The 12,837-nt window shown below is 40.4% G+C and overlaps 1 protein-coding gene across 3 annotated transcripts in view; it reads left to right on the top strand.

Annotated features, from left to right (window-relative positions):
• The window catches only part of MELK (maternal embryonic leucine zipper kinase), a 59,453-nt gene extending 53,946 nt beyond the window's left edge, over positions 1-5,507 (top strand). For all 3 annotated transcript variants that reach the window (XM_014531547.1, XM_014531548.1, XM_014531549.1), the window contains exons 17-18: positions 2,752-2,855; positions 4,990-5,507. In XM_014531547.1, coding sequence (XP_014387033.1) covers positions 2,752-2,855; positions 4,990-5,167 — 282 coding nt within the window. In that variant the 3' untranslated portion in view covers positions 5,168-5,507. The remainder of the gene's footprint in view (positions 1-2,751; positions 2,856-4,989) is intronic.
• Positions 5,508-12,837: the final 7,330 nt, after the last annotated feature.

The following is a 12,837-nucleotide window of genomic DNA, read 5'->3' as shown; positions in this document are numbered from 1 at the left end:
ATATATTACATAATTATTTCTTTTTTAAAAATATATTTTTATTGATCTCAGAGAGGAAGGGAGAGGGAGAGAGAGAAAAACATCAATGATGAGAGAGAATCACTTCCTCCTGCATGCCCCCCACTGGGGATCGAGCCAGCAACCCGGGCATGTGACCTTGACAGGAATCGAACCTGGGACCCTTCAGTCCACAGGCCAGTGCTCTATCCACTGAGCCAAACTGGCGAGGGCTAGTTAATATTTTTGAGAATCTAAAATATGCATATTACTATGCAATGGGTTTTGAGACTGCAAAGGTAAATTAGATATGGCCGCCCCTTTCAAGGAGCGAATAACTAGAATTCAGATATTCAAGTTGGGGTAGAGGGATTAATCACTGAGGCAACATGGAGGTGCGGAAGCATGGGACATAAGAGCAACTGCCTTAAGGATCCCTTAAGGATGGGGACTTGAGCTCAGTTGTCTTCCGTATCTCTGGCACCACAGAAGAGTCCCTGACACATGGATAACTTTTTAAGCCCTCATAGAATATTTTAATATTTGAATTCATTTGAACTTTGAGTGTGGTGTATGTGAAGAAAATAGTGAGCAGCAGGCTGGAAAGGTGGGCTGGCTAAGGGGTTTGGATCGCATTTAATAGACACACTATGCTTTAAACAGTGGTTCTCAACCTTCTGGCCCTTTAAATGCAGTTCCTCATGTTGTGACCCAACCATAAAATTATTTTCGTTGCTACTTCATAACTGTAATGTTGCTACTGTTATGAATTGTAATGTAAATATCTGATATGCAGGATGGTCTTAGGCGACCCCTGTGAAAGGGTCGTTCGACTGCCAAAGGGGTCGCGACCCACAGGTTGAGAACCGCTGCTTTAAAAGGTTGAATGTGTCAGTGAGGTTGGCGCTATATTTGGTGGGAAAGGAAAAGTAAAATAAGTTATTAGTAGGTATAAAATACTTCTTACTCTCTTGGATTCTCTCCGAGCTTTCATTCAAACATCTAATGAATGACATTTCTGTTTGGGGAAGTAAGAGGTAAGGGATGAATAAGACACAGCCCATGTCCGTGTGAGACTCAGAGTGGCCGTGGAAACAGACAGGGAAGTTATTGCTCTGACACAGCTCAGTGCTGTAATAAAACATGTTCAAGAAGGGTGTGGACCCACAGGAGGGCGGGGAAAATGCAAGTGTTCCCTATGATTTGGGGACTGGGTCTGTGTTTAGTTTTGGCACTGAGAGTCTCATTTTGAGCAAATCTGGGTAGGTTTGGGGGAAGGAAAATGCTGAGCTGTTGGGGGGAAGGGTGCTTCAGAGGAGAATGTTCTGAGATTCCATATATGTCCTGTCTTGAAGTAGAAGAAGAAAGGACTTATCCATTAGTATTGTTGCCTTGTTGAACTTGTATAATACACTAAAAACGTTTATGTTACATATGGCTGTTTATTAGGTATATTTTATCCTTTTATTCTGAGATTTCTCTGGTTGGAGAGTATTGTAAAGTATTCCAAACCCTGACATGGGGATTAAGAAAACCATAGTGCCATTTTCCTGAACAACTTTAAATAAAGAAAATTAAGGAAATTTGTCCAATTGTATATTATGAGAAGCTAAGCAATTATCAAATGCTAATGGATAAAGTAGGATTAATTATTTTACAAAAGGAATCACTTAAATTGTAATTTGAAAGTGTTCAGTGTATTGTTACCTGAACAAAGGTGATGTAGTTGGTGGAAGAGCCCTGGGACCCAGGAGATAGAGGGTCCTATTGTAGCTGTGCCACTTGTTCCTTTTATAACTACAGCTGGGGTTCCCAGCTTCAGTCATGGAGCACCCGCCTTCATCTCAGCATCTCATCTCCCCTATTATTTATCTGGTATTTTCTTTATATTGACTCTTTTCTTAAGAAAAAGATTTATACAGGTATAATCGACATATAGTAAACTACACATCTTAAAAATGTACAGTTAACATACTTTTAGCAATATATATGCACCTATGAAACCATCACCACCATCAAGATGATTGACTTTTTTTAATTAAAAAATTAAATTTTTTATTTTTATTGATTTCAGAGAGGATGGGAGAGGGAAAAAGAGATAGAAACATCAGTGATGAGAGAGAATCATTGATTGGCTGCCTCCTGCATGCTCGCACAACCCAGGCATGTGCCCTGACCAGGAATTGAACCGTGACTTCTTGGTTCATAGGTTGATGCTCAAACATTGAGCCACACCAGCCAGGCAAGATGACTGACTTTTAAAAAACATTTATTTAAAAGGAAACTAGCCCTGGGATTCTATAATATTTTTAAAATACTCAAGAAAGAGGTAAGGAAACATATCCAACTCTATACAAATGGAAATATCGAGGGCATTTGTTTCATTTTCCCTCAGTTTACATTTCAGGACTGTAACTGTCACTGTCATAGTGCAGGAAGGGAGAAACAGGTAAAGTTTAAACAAATAGACATTATTTAATATTTATTTCTTTAAAAAGATTGGTAGGAGAGGAAGATAAAAGTATTAAAAGGATGATACGTAAATAGTTACTAATAAACATGATTTCTCCAAGCTTTCCCAGTGCCATCTTAATCCAGTTTACCAAGAGTGCGTTGTAAATTCTTTCAGTATTTTTTTTGAAATATTTTCATTTGAAATGGTACTACATGGAGGAGTTTTGGTTCTTTAAATCAGGCAGGATAGTCTTTCTGTTGATATAAAGATTGACTTCTCACTCCTTTTTCTTTTTTAAGCTTCACTATAATGTGACTACAACCAGATTGGTGAATCCAGATCAGCTCTTGAATGAAATAATGTCTGTTCTTCCAAAGAAGCATGTTGACTTTGTGCGGAAGGGGTAAGAAGCAACCTGATAGGCTGTTGGGTTTATTACTTGATGTCTTTTGAGCTTTGAGAAAACATGGTTGATTCTGTTCTTCCCTTTAAAAAAGTAGATATATTTCTCCCACCTCACTTCAAAAAGCTTTTGTGATAGTGTCATTGTTCATAATTTATTCTCTTCTGTTTTACATGAGCTATTGACATATTTAAAGTACCCATTCTGCCACTACTTTAAAAATTAGACTTCTCAAAATAGGAAAATCTGAACAACTTCCAGTTTTCTTTTATATCCTATTTTTTTCTTTCATGGTCTACTTTTCAATAATATTTATAAATTGTAATCTAAATTTATAAGCTGCCTCAGACAAATCAAGGCTTTATATAGACGCCTTCTCTGTATGACTTGCTGTGTTACAGGATTGGGCTTTCAGTGCTTTGGGAAGTCATTTCACCTTAAGACTTTCCCACTGTTGAGTGTTCTGCCCTCAAAGCTTCAGTGGTTGTGATCTCATGGTCTAAACAGCCTGGCCCTCTCTCTTACCTAAGATGTTCCTATTTCCAAGCCTTTCCACTCAGTTATGTCTCTTTAAAATGTTACTTTTAACACAGCTAAGAAGATCCACTAATATTTAATAAAAACATTTAAATAGGCCAGTCAATCGAGAGATGAGATTTTAAGAATCAATCTTTTGCAAAAGTAATTTTACTTTTCACTCTGTACGCATTGGCTGGCGAGCACTCATGTGAACTTTGACTTTCCTCTTTAGGTGTCATTAGAATACATCTAACTCACTCTGACCTGTCCTTCATGCTTGGGGTTTAGCAATGGTTTCAGAACCGCTAGCCAGATCTATATCAGAAACTTTCAAGGATCTTTCCTTTATCATCTGAGCTTCAGCAGATCTCTAACTGGCTGTTAACCAATAATTTGTTCTTCTAACTTCCCGATCAACCAGAAGGTCTTTGCCTTGATCCTCTTCTTTTTACCTTCTTTGTTTTTCAGTGATATTTTCATTAGATACTACCAGTTTCAGTTACAGTCCATATTATTCCAATCGGAAGAATTGCTTTTCCTCTTTCCTATGACTAAATGCTTTATTTTCCCATCAGAAACCATAACTGTACTCCTTTAGGCATTTCTGATATTGACTGTTTATTTTTAAGAAATAAAGCCCCAAAACACATAACTAAGTTAGTAAGAAAAATAATGATATTCTGTGAAACCTCATGATACATAACAGATACAAGTAATAAATATCTCCACACTTCTGCGAACCAGCTCCTAATTGTGTGCCCCTAAATATTTAGGGACCTGAAATTTAAAATCAATCCTACTGGATATTGTTTGTGTTTATTGAAGATCAGTAAGACAATTAAATAAAACTAAAATATAATGTAAGCTAATAAAAAACAGATTTCCATGAATTCAATTTATGCAGCTTTTTAGGAACATACCTGTTTCTTAAGCTGTGTTTAAGGCTTCATTTAGTCTGGCCTTTCCATTGTCAGAGGTGGTCACATGCAGTTCTGATTATGTATGCCGAACGTTTCAGCCATGGGAATGTACCACCTCTTTGGGCTTTCTTTTATAACCCTGCCATAAAGTGTGGTGACAATCGTAACTTCTTCTTACTATTGGAGAAACCTCAAAAACATGTGTCCTCTGACAGGTTGGTGGCTTCAGCCTTATTTATATGAAAGACAGAAGATTCTGATGAGGTGCATGCAAAAAATATTCTTAATCTTCCCTGAGCTTTGCTTTGTTGTGAACATTGTGGAATTGGCCTAATGTTCACGGATTACACTGTTGAAAGAGTTGCATAAAAGGGTGCCAGAAGATTTCTTGAGCGTGAATGGCATGTCTAGCTATGAAAGAAGGGCTTTTCTTTGGAGCAATGGAGAATTCTGCTAAAGCCTTTTCATCTTTATTCTTTCTTCAGATCCTAGTTCAGCTTCTGGGAAAACACCAGTCGTACTCCATCACAAACGCATAGCTAGGCCATTTGGAAGCTGTAAGCAGTAATATATTGCTTAATAGGAAATAATGGTCTATTTTCTCCACTGGCCTCCAGGAGGCTTAGAAATCTCTTGTATTATACAGAATATTCATGGTTCTCCTACTAACTGGCTTCTTATCTTGTTTTTCACAGCTATACACTGAAGTGTCAAACACAGTCAGATTTTGGCAAAGTGACAATGCAGTTTGAACTAGAAGTATGCCAGCTTCAGAAACCCGATGTGGTGGGTATCAGGAGGCAGCGGCTTAAGGGTGATGCCTGGGTTTACAAGAGATTAGTGGAAGACATCCTGTCTAGCTGCAAGGTGTAATTGATGGATGGTTTCCATGCTGCTGGATGAGGATGGGTGTGATACAGAGACTGGTGTGATTGGTTTGATTTTCAAAGTCCATTGGAATGAGAAACTCCTTTCCAAAGAGCTATCTTAAAGACCAATATATTTTTGTTTTTAAACAAAAGATACTATTTTGTGGATGAATCTAAGGCTAGCCCATCTGTCATTATCTGTTCTGTCTTTTTTAATCATATGGCTTTGTGTATTAGCAACTGTTGACTTCCCTAGATTCACTTCCATATGTGAATGTAGGCTCTTAACTATGTCTCCTTTTAATGTGTAATTTCTTTCTGAAATAAAACCATTTGTGACTGTCGCAGGCTTCTCCTCTTCTTTGTTCTTGATTTTGATTCAAATAAAACCTCAAATGGCTTCCTGACTATTAAGTAGAGACTATTTGGAGTATGTTTTATCTGTTATCAAATATGCCTTGGGCAGAAAAACAGATAAGAATTCATTTGCATAATTTTTTCCTGTCTCTGATTTAAGTAGGATTTATTGAGATCGTTAACTAAGTCACAGCTGTGGTTACCAGAGTTAAACAACACATTTAATATGTTGAATAAAAGAGTATTGACTTCAGTAAGTGTGTTCGGTCAACAATGATAAGTATCTGAACTATGAACCTCCATGAAATGTTACTTTATGGTAATTTTTCTTAAGTCTTAATGTTGGCCTCAAATTTGTATTTTTATTTCATTTTATTGGTCTCTAAAGGCCAGCACTCAAGTTATATTTGTATGGATTTTACCAATTAAACTAGTTGGAGAAAAAACAGCACTGTTTCTAGCCAATACTCAGGGAGTGCTTTGTTCAGTAAACATTTACTAAGCGCTTACAAGCAGTAGGTCCTAGGGCTGAAGATTACACTGTCCAGTAAACTCAAGGAGTATTCGCAGGGGCAGATGCATAAGCCATGTTGACAGCATAGAGGGGATGCTCAACTTTGCCTGGAGGAGAAAGGGATGATTTCTTGGAGGAAACAGCATTTGGTCCTGAAGGATATATGAGTCAACAGAAAGGGAAGAGGGAGTATGGCATTCTCAACAGCAAGCATAGTTGTGTGAAGGCATGCCTGGTGTGTTTAGGCGGGGAGGCAGCAGGTGGTGCCAGGGGGAAGTAGCAGGAGGTGAGGGTGTAAAGTTTACCAGGAAATAGTGATGAAAGAATTGGAAGGATCTTGAATGTTCCACGGAACTATTTTGGCAAAACAGAGCTGGCAAGGGTTCTTTCACCTCAAAGAGAAATCCTGCACCCATTAGTGGTTATTCCCAATTCCCCATCTGACAGCCCTAGGCAACCACGAGTAAGGAAGTGTGAATGCCACCACCACCCACATTGGTGGGAGTATGTCCTTAAGTGGAAGAGAACTCAGGGTTGTTAGCAGATTTTTAAAAATTTAAGGTGTTTGAAATGGCAGTTATTAGAAAAGCTCTGTTACATCCTACCAGGGAGACCTTGAGCCATTGCTTGGCTTCTAAAAGCTTCAGGTTCTCAACTGTAAAACCGAAAAACTATGCCCTCCTCAGAGAGTGGTTGTAAGAATTGTCAGAATATGTGTGCAGCTCATAGCACAGGGTCTGCCCAGAGTGAGCCCCAGAGCATGAGCTCCACAGTATTCTCCTAACCGGTCTACACCTGGAGTCATCTTGTCAAAGCAAATCTGATACCTGATAGGTACGCCCGCCCACTCCCAGTCCTTCCACTACCAAACTTAATGGCCCCTAAATGACTATCCAGTTGACCCAATGCCGTTTGTTGAATATTTATTCATTCTTGTCTCACTTTTAACTTCATTGAGTTCAGTTATTCAGTCAACATTTACTGAATTTGAACTTCATAGTTGGTGCTAGGTGGGATATGGGTAAGAATACATGTATGATCCTGCCATCAAGGTGTTAAGGCCTTCAACCAGAAACACACTGGCCGGCACCAAGATGTATAGAAGTTTACCCTGGGTATTTATTTTTTTTTGGTGGGGGTGGCTGTCTCCTTTCTCTAAGTCAACTTTGCAAGAGTCACCTGGTTTTCATAGCATCTGAGGAGATGGGTCCAGGCTAGGACCTCTTAATCCTAGTTTGAGACATCGTAAAGACGTCCCTAAGACCAGCTATGCCGTTTTGTGTCACTGTCAATGAGACTATGCATTTTAGTAGAAAGAGCACTGGGTTCTGGGACTCAGACACTTGGACTCAAAACCTGGTCCTGCTGTCTGACCTTGGGTAAGTCATTGCCTGTCTCCAGGTTTGTTTCTATAAACGTGACACACATGCGAACACATGCAAACCTTGTTTAGGGTCCCTTCTAGCTGACACCACAAATGACATCAAAGTTGGATGTGTAATTTGGTTGATAGATTCACGTTTCAGCCAAGATAAGTAGCTCCAACATTGTAGCTACAAACACCTCACCATGTAAAATAAGTGTACACCCAAAATACAACACTCCTTCCAAGGACACCCTGGCCTGGACAACACACTTGTTCTGTATTTAGATGTCCATTCTGCTGACCTGCTTGGTGTTTTACATTTCCACTGGTTTAAACACTCTGAAAAGCCTCAGGCATTTGTTTGATGGAGAGAAATAGTATTTTGAATTACCAAGCACAGAGTTATCAAGCAGAAAGATGTAATTCTACAGGAGACTTTCAAAGAGGTTTGGTGGCTGATGGGAAATTTCTTACATTTGTCCTAAGAGATGTAAACCGTACAGAAGGCCAGGGTGTACCCAGAGGCAAGAGTGGTGTACTTTGATATTTTAGAGTCAGGGGAAGAAAAAGGGGTCTTTGGGGAAGGGAGTGTCTCTCATGATTTCACATTTGTATTTTATTTTTATATTTTAATGTATTTTTAATGTAAAATTTGATTTTGTTTGGGGCTAGATATTAGAATTAGGAAACATTGATTTGTAGAGTTTCAGAGTCAAAAGGGGCCCTTGAGATAAAAGTCTACTTCCCTTCTCCCCACCCCACCCCCACCCCATCCCTGCTATGTCCTTAGCTGAGAGGAGGATCTTTTTTTAGAGAGAGAGAGAGAGAGAGAGAGATGGAAAGAAATCATAGGGGACAAGTCCAGGGTGACAAGATCCACCATCCATCATGGCTCCTGACTACGAACAGTTGGAGCCTTTCTCTTTACTCTGTGGGTTTTTTTTTTAATTAACCTTTTTTCATTTTTCCTACTTTAGAATTTCACATTATAGTCCTTTGTTCATTCTCCCCTTTTCTCTCGATAATGAAAATGGATATAATATGAACTTAAACTCACTTGCCCTGGGTCATTGCCAGTGCTTAATAAAAGTGTATTAGTATTTGTAGTAATGATAATAACCCGCAGATAATGATGTCGCTAAAGACCAAAGGGTCCCCTTGCATGAGAAGCCCCCCCGCCCCCATCCCTCCAGTTGCCTAGCTTTGCTGGATTTAACGGAGACCTTGACTGCTTCAGATAGTCATTGTCCCTTTTAAATTATCAAGGTTTCATGGAGACAAGCATTCTTCACTTAAGGGTTTTCCAGACTGTCTGATGTGCTGGGCTCTGGATAACCTTGTTCCTATGTCATCATATGTCATGCTGCCTCTCGGAAATTGTTTCCTGATGTTTGCAAAAATGAACTACTTAAAGGAAAACTAAAAGAAATTCCCTTTGTTCGTTTCTCACACACACACACACACACACACACACACACACACACACACACACTTCACTATTGTAAATGGTTACACTCAAATAAGGTCAAGGTCATGAGGGGATTTGAAGCTGTGTGGTGTGAGGAGCGGTGGAAGGAATGGAGGTGACCAGACTTTCCAGAGCTGAGACTGAGGAGGAGAGGTGGCAGGCATCTTAAAAAGTCTGAAGATACGTGGAAGAGGGGTTTGATCTTTTTTTGGAGGACCCATGGGGTATAAGGAAAACTGAATACAGGGGAATAAGAAGCTGGATGTGGTTTGACATGAGGTAGGACTTTCTTCTCAGATGTCTGGGAAGGGACGATGCTTGTCCAGGAAGTGGCCAGTTCCTTGTCCCCAGAGTGGTCCAGCAGAGGCAGGAGAGTCCCTCAGCAGGGGCCGCTGGGGAGTGGTTATGAGAATTAGGTGAGGTTTGAATTGAATCACATGAGGTTCCCTTCTAATCCTGTAAGCAATCATTCTACCAGGTTCTTGACATGAGAATCTAGGATCTCAATTTTGCCTTGTAGAGTGGAAGCCCCAGGGGTTTCTTGATAGAAAATTCCAAGTGTAGCATCTGGCTTTAGAAAGAGGGAAATGGCCTGGTCAGTGTGGCTCAGTGGCTGAGCATCGACCTATGAACCAGGAGGTCACGGTTTGATTCCCAGTCAGGGCACATGCCTAGATTACGGGCTCCATCCCCATTGTGGGGCATGCAGGAGGCAGCCAATCAATGATTCTCTCTCATCATTGATGTTTTTATCTCTCCCTCTCCCTCTCTGAAATCAATAATAAAAAATATATATGTTTTAAAAAGAAAGGGGGAAATGGGCCCAATATCTCTCCTTGCCCCAGAGTTGTATGACTAGATCTAAGCTGCAGCTGGACCCAGCCACTGTCAACCACGTCTCTGAAGAATAGATGAAGGAGCTGAAGAGAGATTGGCGAGGGAACAATAAGTCACCAAAGTCAAGAGAGGAGACCTTTGAAAAAGGGATAGACAGCAGTACTGGATGCTGCAGAGAGGACAGGGAGGCTAAGGAAGGAGAAGAGAGCATTGGCTCTCAGGAAGACAAGGGAATTGCTGAGAAGTGGAGGCAAGAAGTTCAGATCACATCCTCATGGATTTGGCTGCAAGAATGATTGGGGGGAAGTTAGGCAGGACCATGAAGGTGAAGATTGAAGGCAGAGGGAAGGAGAGGGAAGATGAGGAGAAATGTCTGGTGTTGGAGGCAGAAAAGATGTGGGTAGGGAGACAGAGAGAACTTGAGTATGGTATTTATAGTTTGCAAAGTGCTTAGCATCCATGATGCTGTTTGATCCTTTAAATAGTATTCTGTAGTCTTCAGATAGCGTCTCCATTTTTCAGACTCACAAATAGACTCCGTGGAGATGGGGCCAGGTTTAAGGGGAAGGTGAGAAATCTTTGGTCTAAAGGGGAAATTGGAGTACGGCTATGGAGGACACTGCCCGGAGCTAAAGGGCACCTCTGACCTGCTTGTTGCTGCAGTCAGTGACTTCATTATCTCTTCCTGGCCTCTGACTGCTGACCGCTTCCTCCATTGGTAACTCCCCCTGCTTTTGACTTGATTCTCTTCTGATTTTCCTACCACTTCTGCTCAGTCTACTTTTCAGCCTCTTCCTCTGTCTGTCCCTTCAATGTTTTCTTCTTACACTTCACATTTCTCTAGATGTCCTCATCCTTCCTATGGCCCATGATGGCTCCCAAATCTGTATCTCTGGCCCAGATCTCTCTCCTCAGCTCCAACCCCCTGTGTCTACCTTTCCACTATAGAGCTTATTTAGATGTTCCATAGGTTCCTAAGAGGCAAGATTTCTAGACCCAAACTTACTAACTTTCTCCTATAGTTCCCATCTTTATGGTGATTTATACACCCCATGATGCCTGAAATAGCCTCAGTTTAAGCCTATTGTGCCAGTATAATTATTAATAATTTGTCCTTTTACTCTAAAAAACTTCCTTGTTCGAATGATACATTACATGGTCACTTTATCCATTTTGGACAATGGCATGACCACTCAAATGCCCATGTTAGAAACTTCATATTTATCCTAACCCTTCTCGTGTTCCACTCCCACAGTCTGTATTGCTCATCTCCAGTAGACTCTGAACCCCTGGAGGGCAGGGACAGTATATACATATTTTTTAATTGATTTCAGAGAGAGGAAGGGAGAGGGAGAGAGAGATAGAATCATCAATGATGACAGAGAATCGTTGATTGGCTGCCTCCTGCATGCTCCCTACTGGAGATTGAGCCCAAAACCCATGGCATGTGTCCTGACCAGGAATAGAATCATGCCCTCCTGGTTCATAGATTGGCACTCAACCACTGAGCCACACTAGCTGGGCAGGGACAGTATCTTTTTTATTCACCTGATATTCCCAGTGCCAACCACAAAGTCTGGCCTATACAAGATGCGCAATAAATGTCAAGTGAAGAATATGAAGATGGAATTAAGGGATGGAATTAGAAGCCAAAAAATATTAGGGCTGGAAGGGTGGGTCCTTAGGCCTATTTTCTCATTTTCCAGATAAGGACATTGAAGCCTAATGTGGTGAGTGGACTTGATTAAAGTCCTATGGACAGTTAGTGCAGGGTCAGGAGTAGACCAGAGATTTGCCAGAATCTATCGAAGATTCTTTTCTAGGTGATTTAAATCTTCATTAAGTAGAAGGATAGCTCAGCAGTCAGCCTTCATTAGGCCCTTACTGTGTGTGTGTGTGTGTGTGTGTGTGTGTGTGTGTGTGTGTATCCTGGGGGTTTTGGGGTGTGGCATGAAGGAGAAGATTAGATATTCCTGCTTCCAACAATGTTCAAAGATGCTGAGCAGACTTTTGAAGGCTTATTTGAGAGGCATTACACCAGTTTTCTATTGGAGACAGTCTCGCCTTCTTAACATTGCCAGATCAGGTTAAAATACAAGCTGATCTGACAGTAGCTCAGGTATTGTTTTGTTTTTAACCTAAGGATCAGATGCTGGGATACACATCCTCAGCACTGCAGGAGGCGATGATATCATTTATTGCTCGTTCTGACGCCATGTTGGTAGACACGGGGATTCTGGAAAAGAGGGTTTCTGGCTGCCTTTAGTAGAATCCTCCCCCTCTTCTGTTAGTTCACTTTGGAGTCTTCTCTTAGCCTGATCTTGGCTAATAACATCATTTGATTTTGAAAAAATCATTCCATTTTCTGAACTTTGTGTTCCTCATTTGTAAAATGAGTAGGTTAGACTAGAGCAGTGGTTCTCAACCTGTGGGTCACGACCCCTTTGGCAGTTGAACGACCCTTTCACAGGGGTCGCCTAAGACCATCCTGCATATTAGATATTTACATTACGATTCATAACAGTAGCAACATTACAGTTATGAAGTAGCAACGAAAATAATTTTATGGTTGGGTCACAACATGGGGAACTGTATTTAAAGGGCCAGAAGGTTGAGAACCACTGGACTAGAGCCTCTCAGAGCGGCAGCCAGCCCTGATTTCCAGCATGTTGAAGGCTCCTCTGCCCGTTGCTTTCACATCTACCATATATACCAAAATCTATGTCTCTGCCTTGTTCGTGGCCAGGCTGAGTATCTCTCCTATTCTTACACTTGATACTTAAATTCATCATTCCTTACATGTCTAATTCTCTTTCTTTTCTAAACACTCTAATAAGCTTATTATTTCAACCATTTATATTTAACATTAAAGTTTAATTATAAAGTTGTTAACCATAGAAAATTATTAAATAAGTGAGTTTGGGATGAGCATGGAACAGCTGAAACACAATGAGTGACTATTTCAGAATGAGCACTTTGGAAAAGAAATTTATGCATAGAAAACAATGGAGAATTACAATTAAGAGCTCTGGGGATCTCACACTGATTTGTCCAGCTATTACATAGTCATTTCAATTTAAATTAAAATTGTAACTATTTTCTAGTCTACTCAAAATATGAGGTGTCACATTA

This window comes from Myotis brandtii, unplaced genomic scaffold (assembly GCF_000412655.1).
Source record: "Myotis brandtii unplaced genomic scaffold, ASM41265v1 scaffold806, whole genome shotgun sequence".
NCBI classification, from domain to species: domain Eukaryota; kingdom Metazoa; phylum Chordata; class Mammalia; order Chiroptera; family Vespertilionidae; genus Myotis; species Myotis brandtii.
Note: the sequence above shows the minus strand (reverse complement) of the source record. Positions and strands in the feature narration are given on the sequence as shown.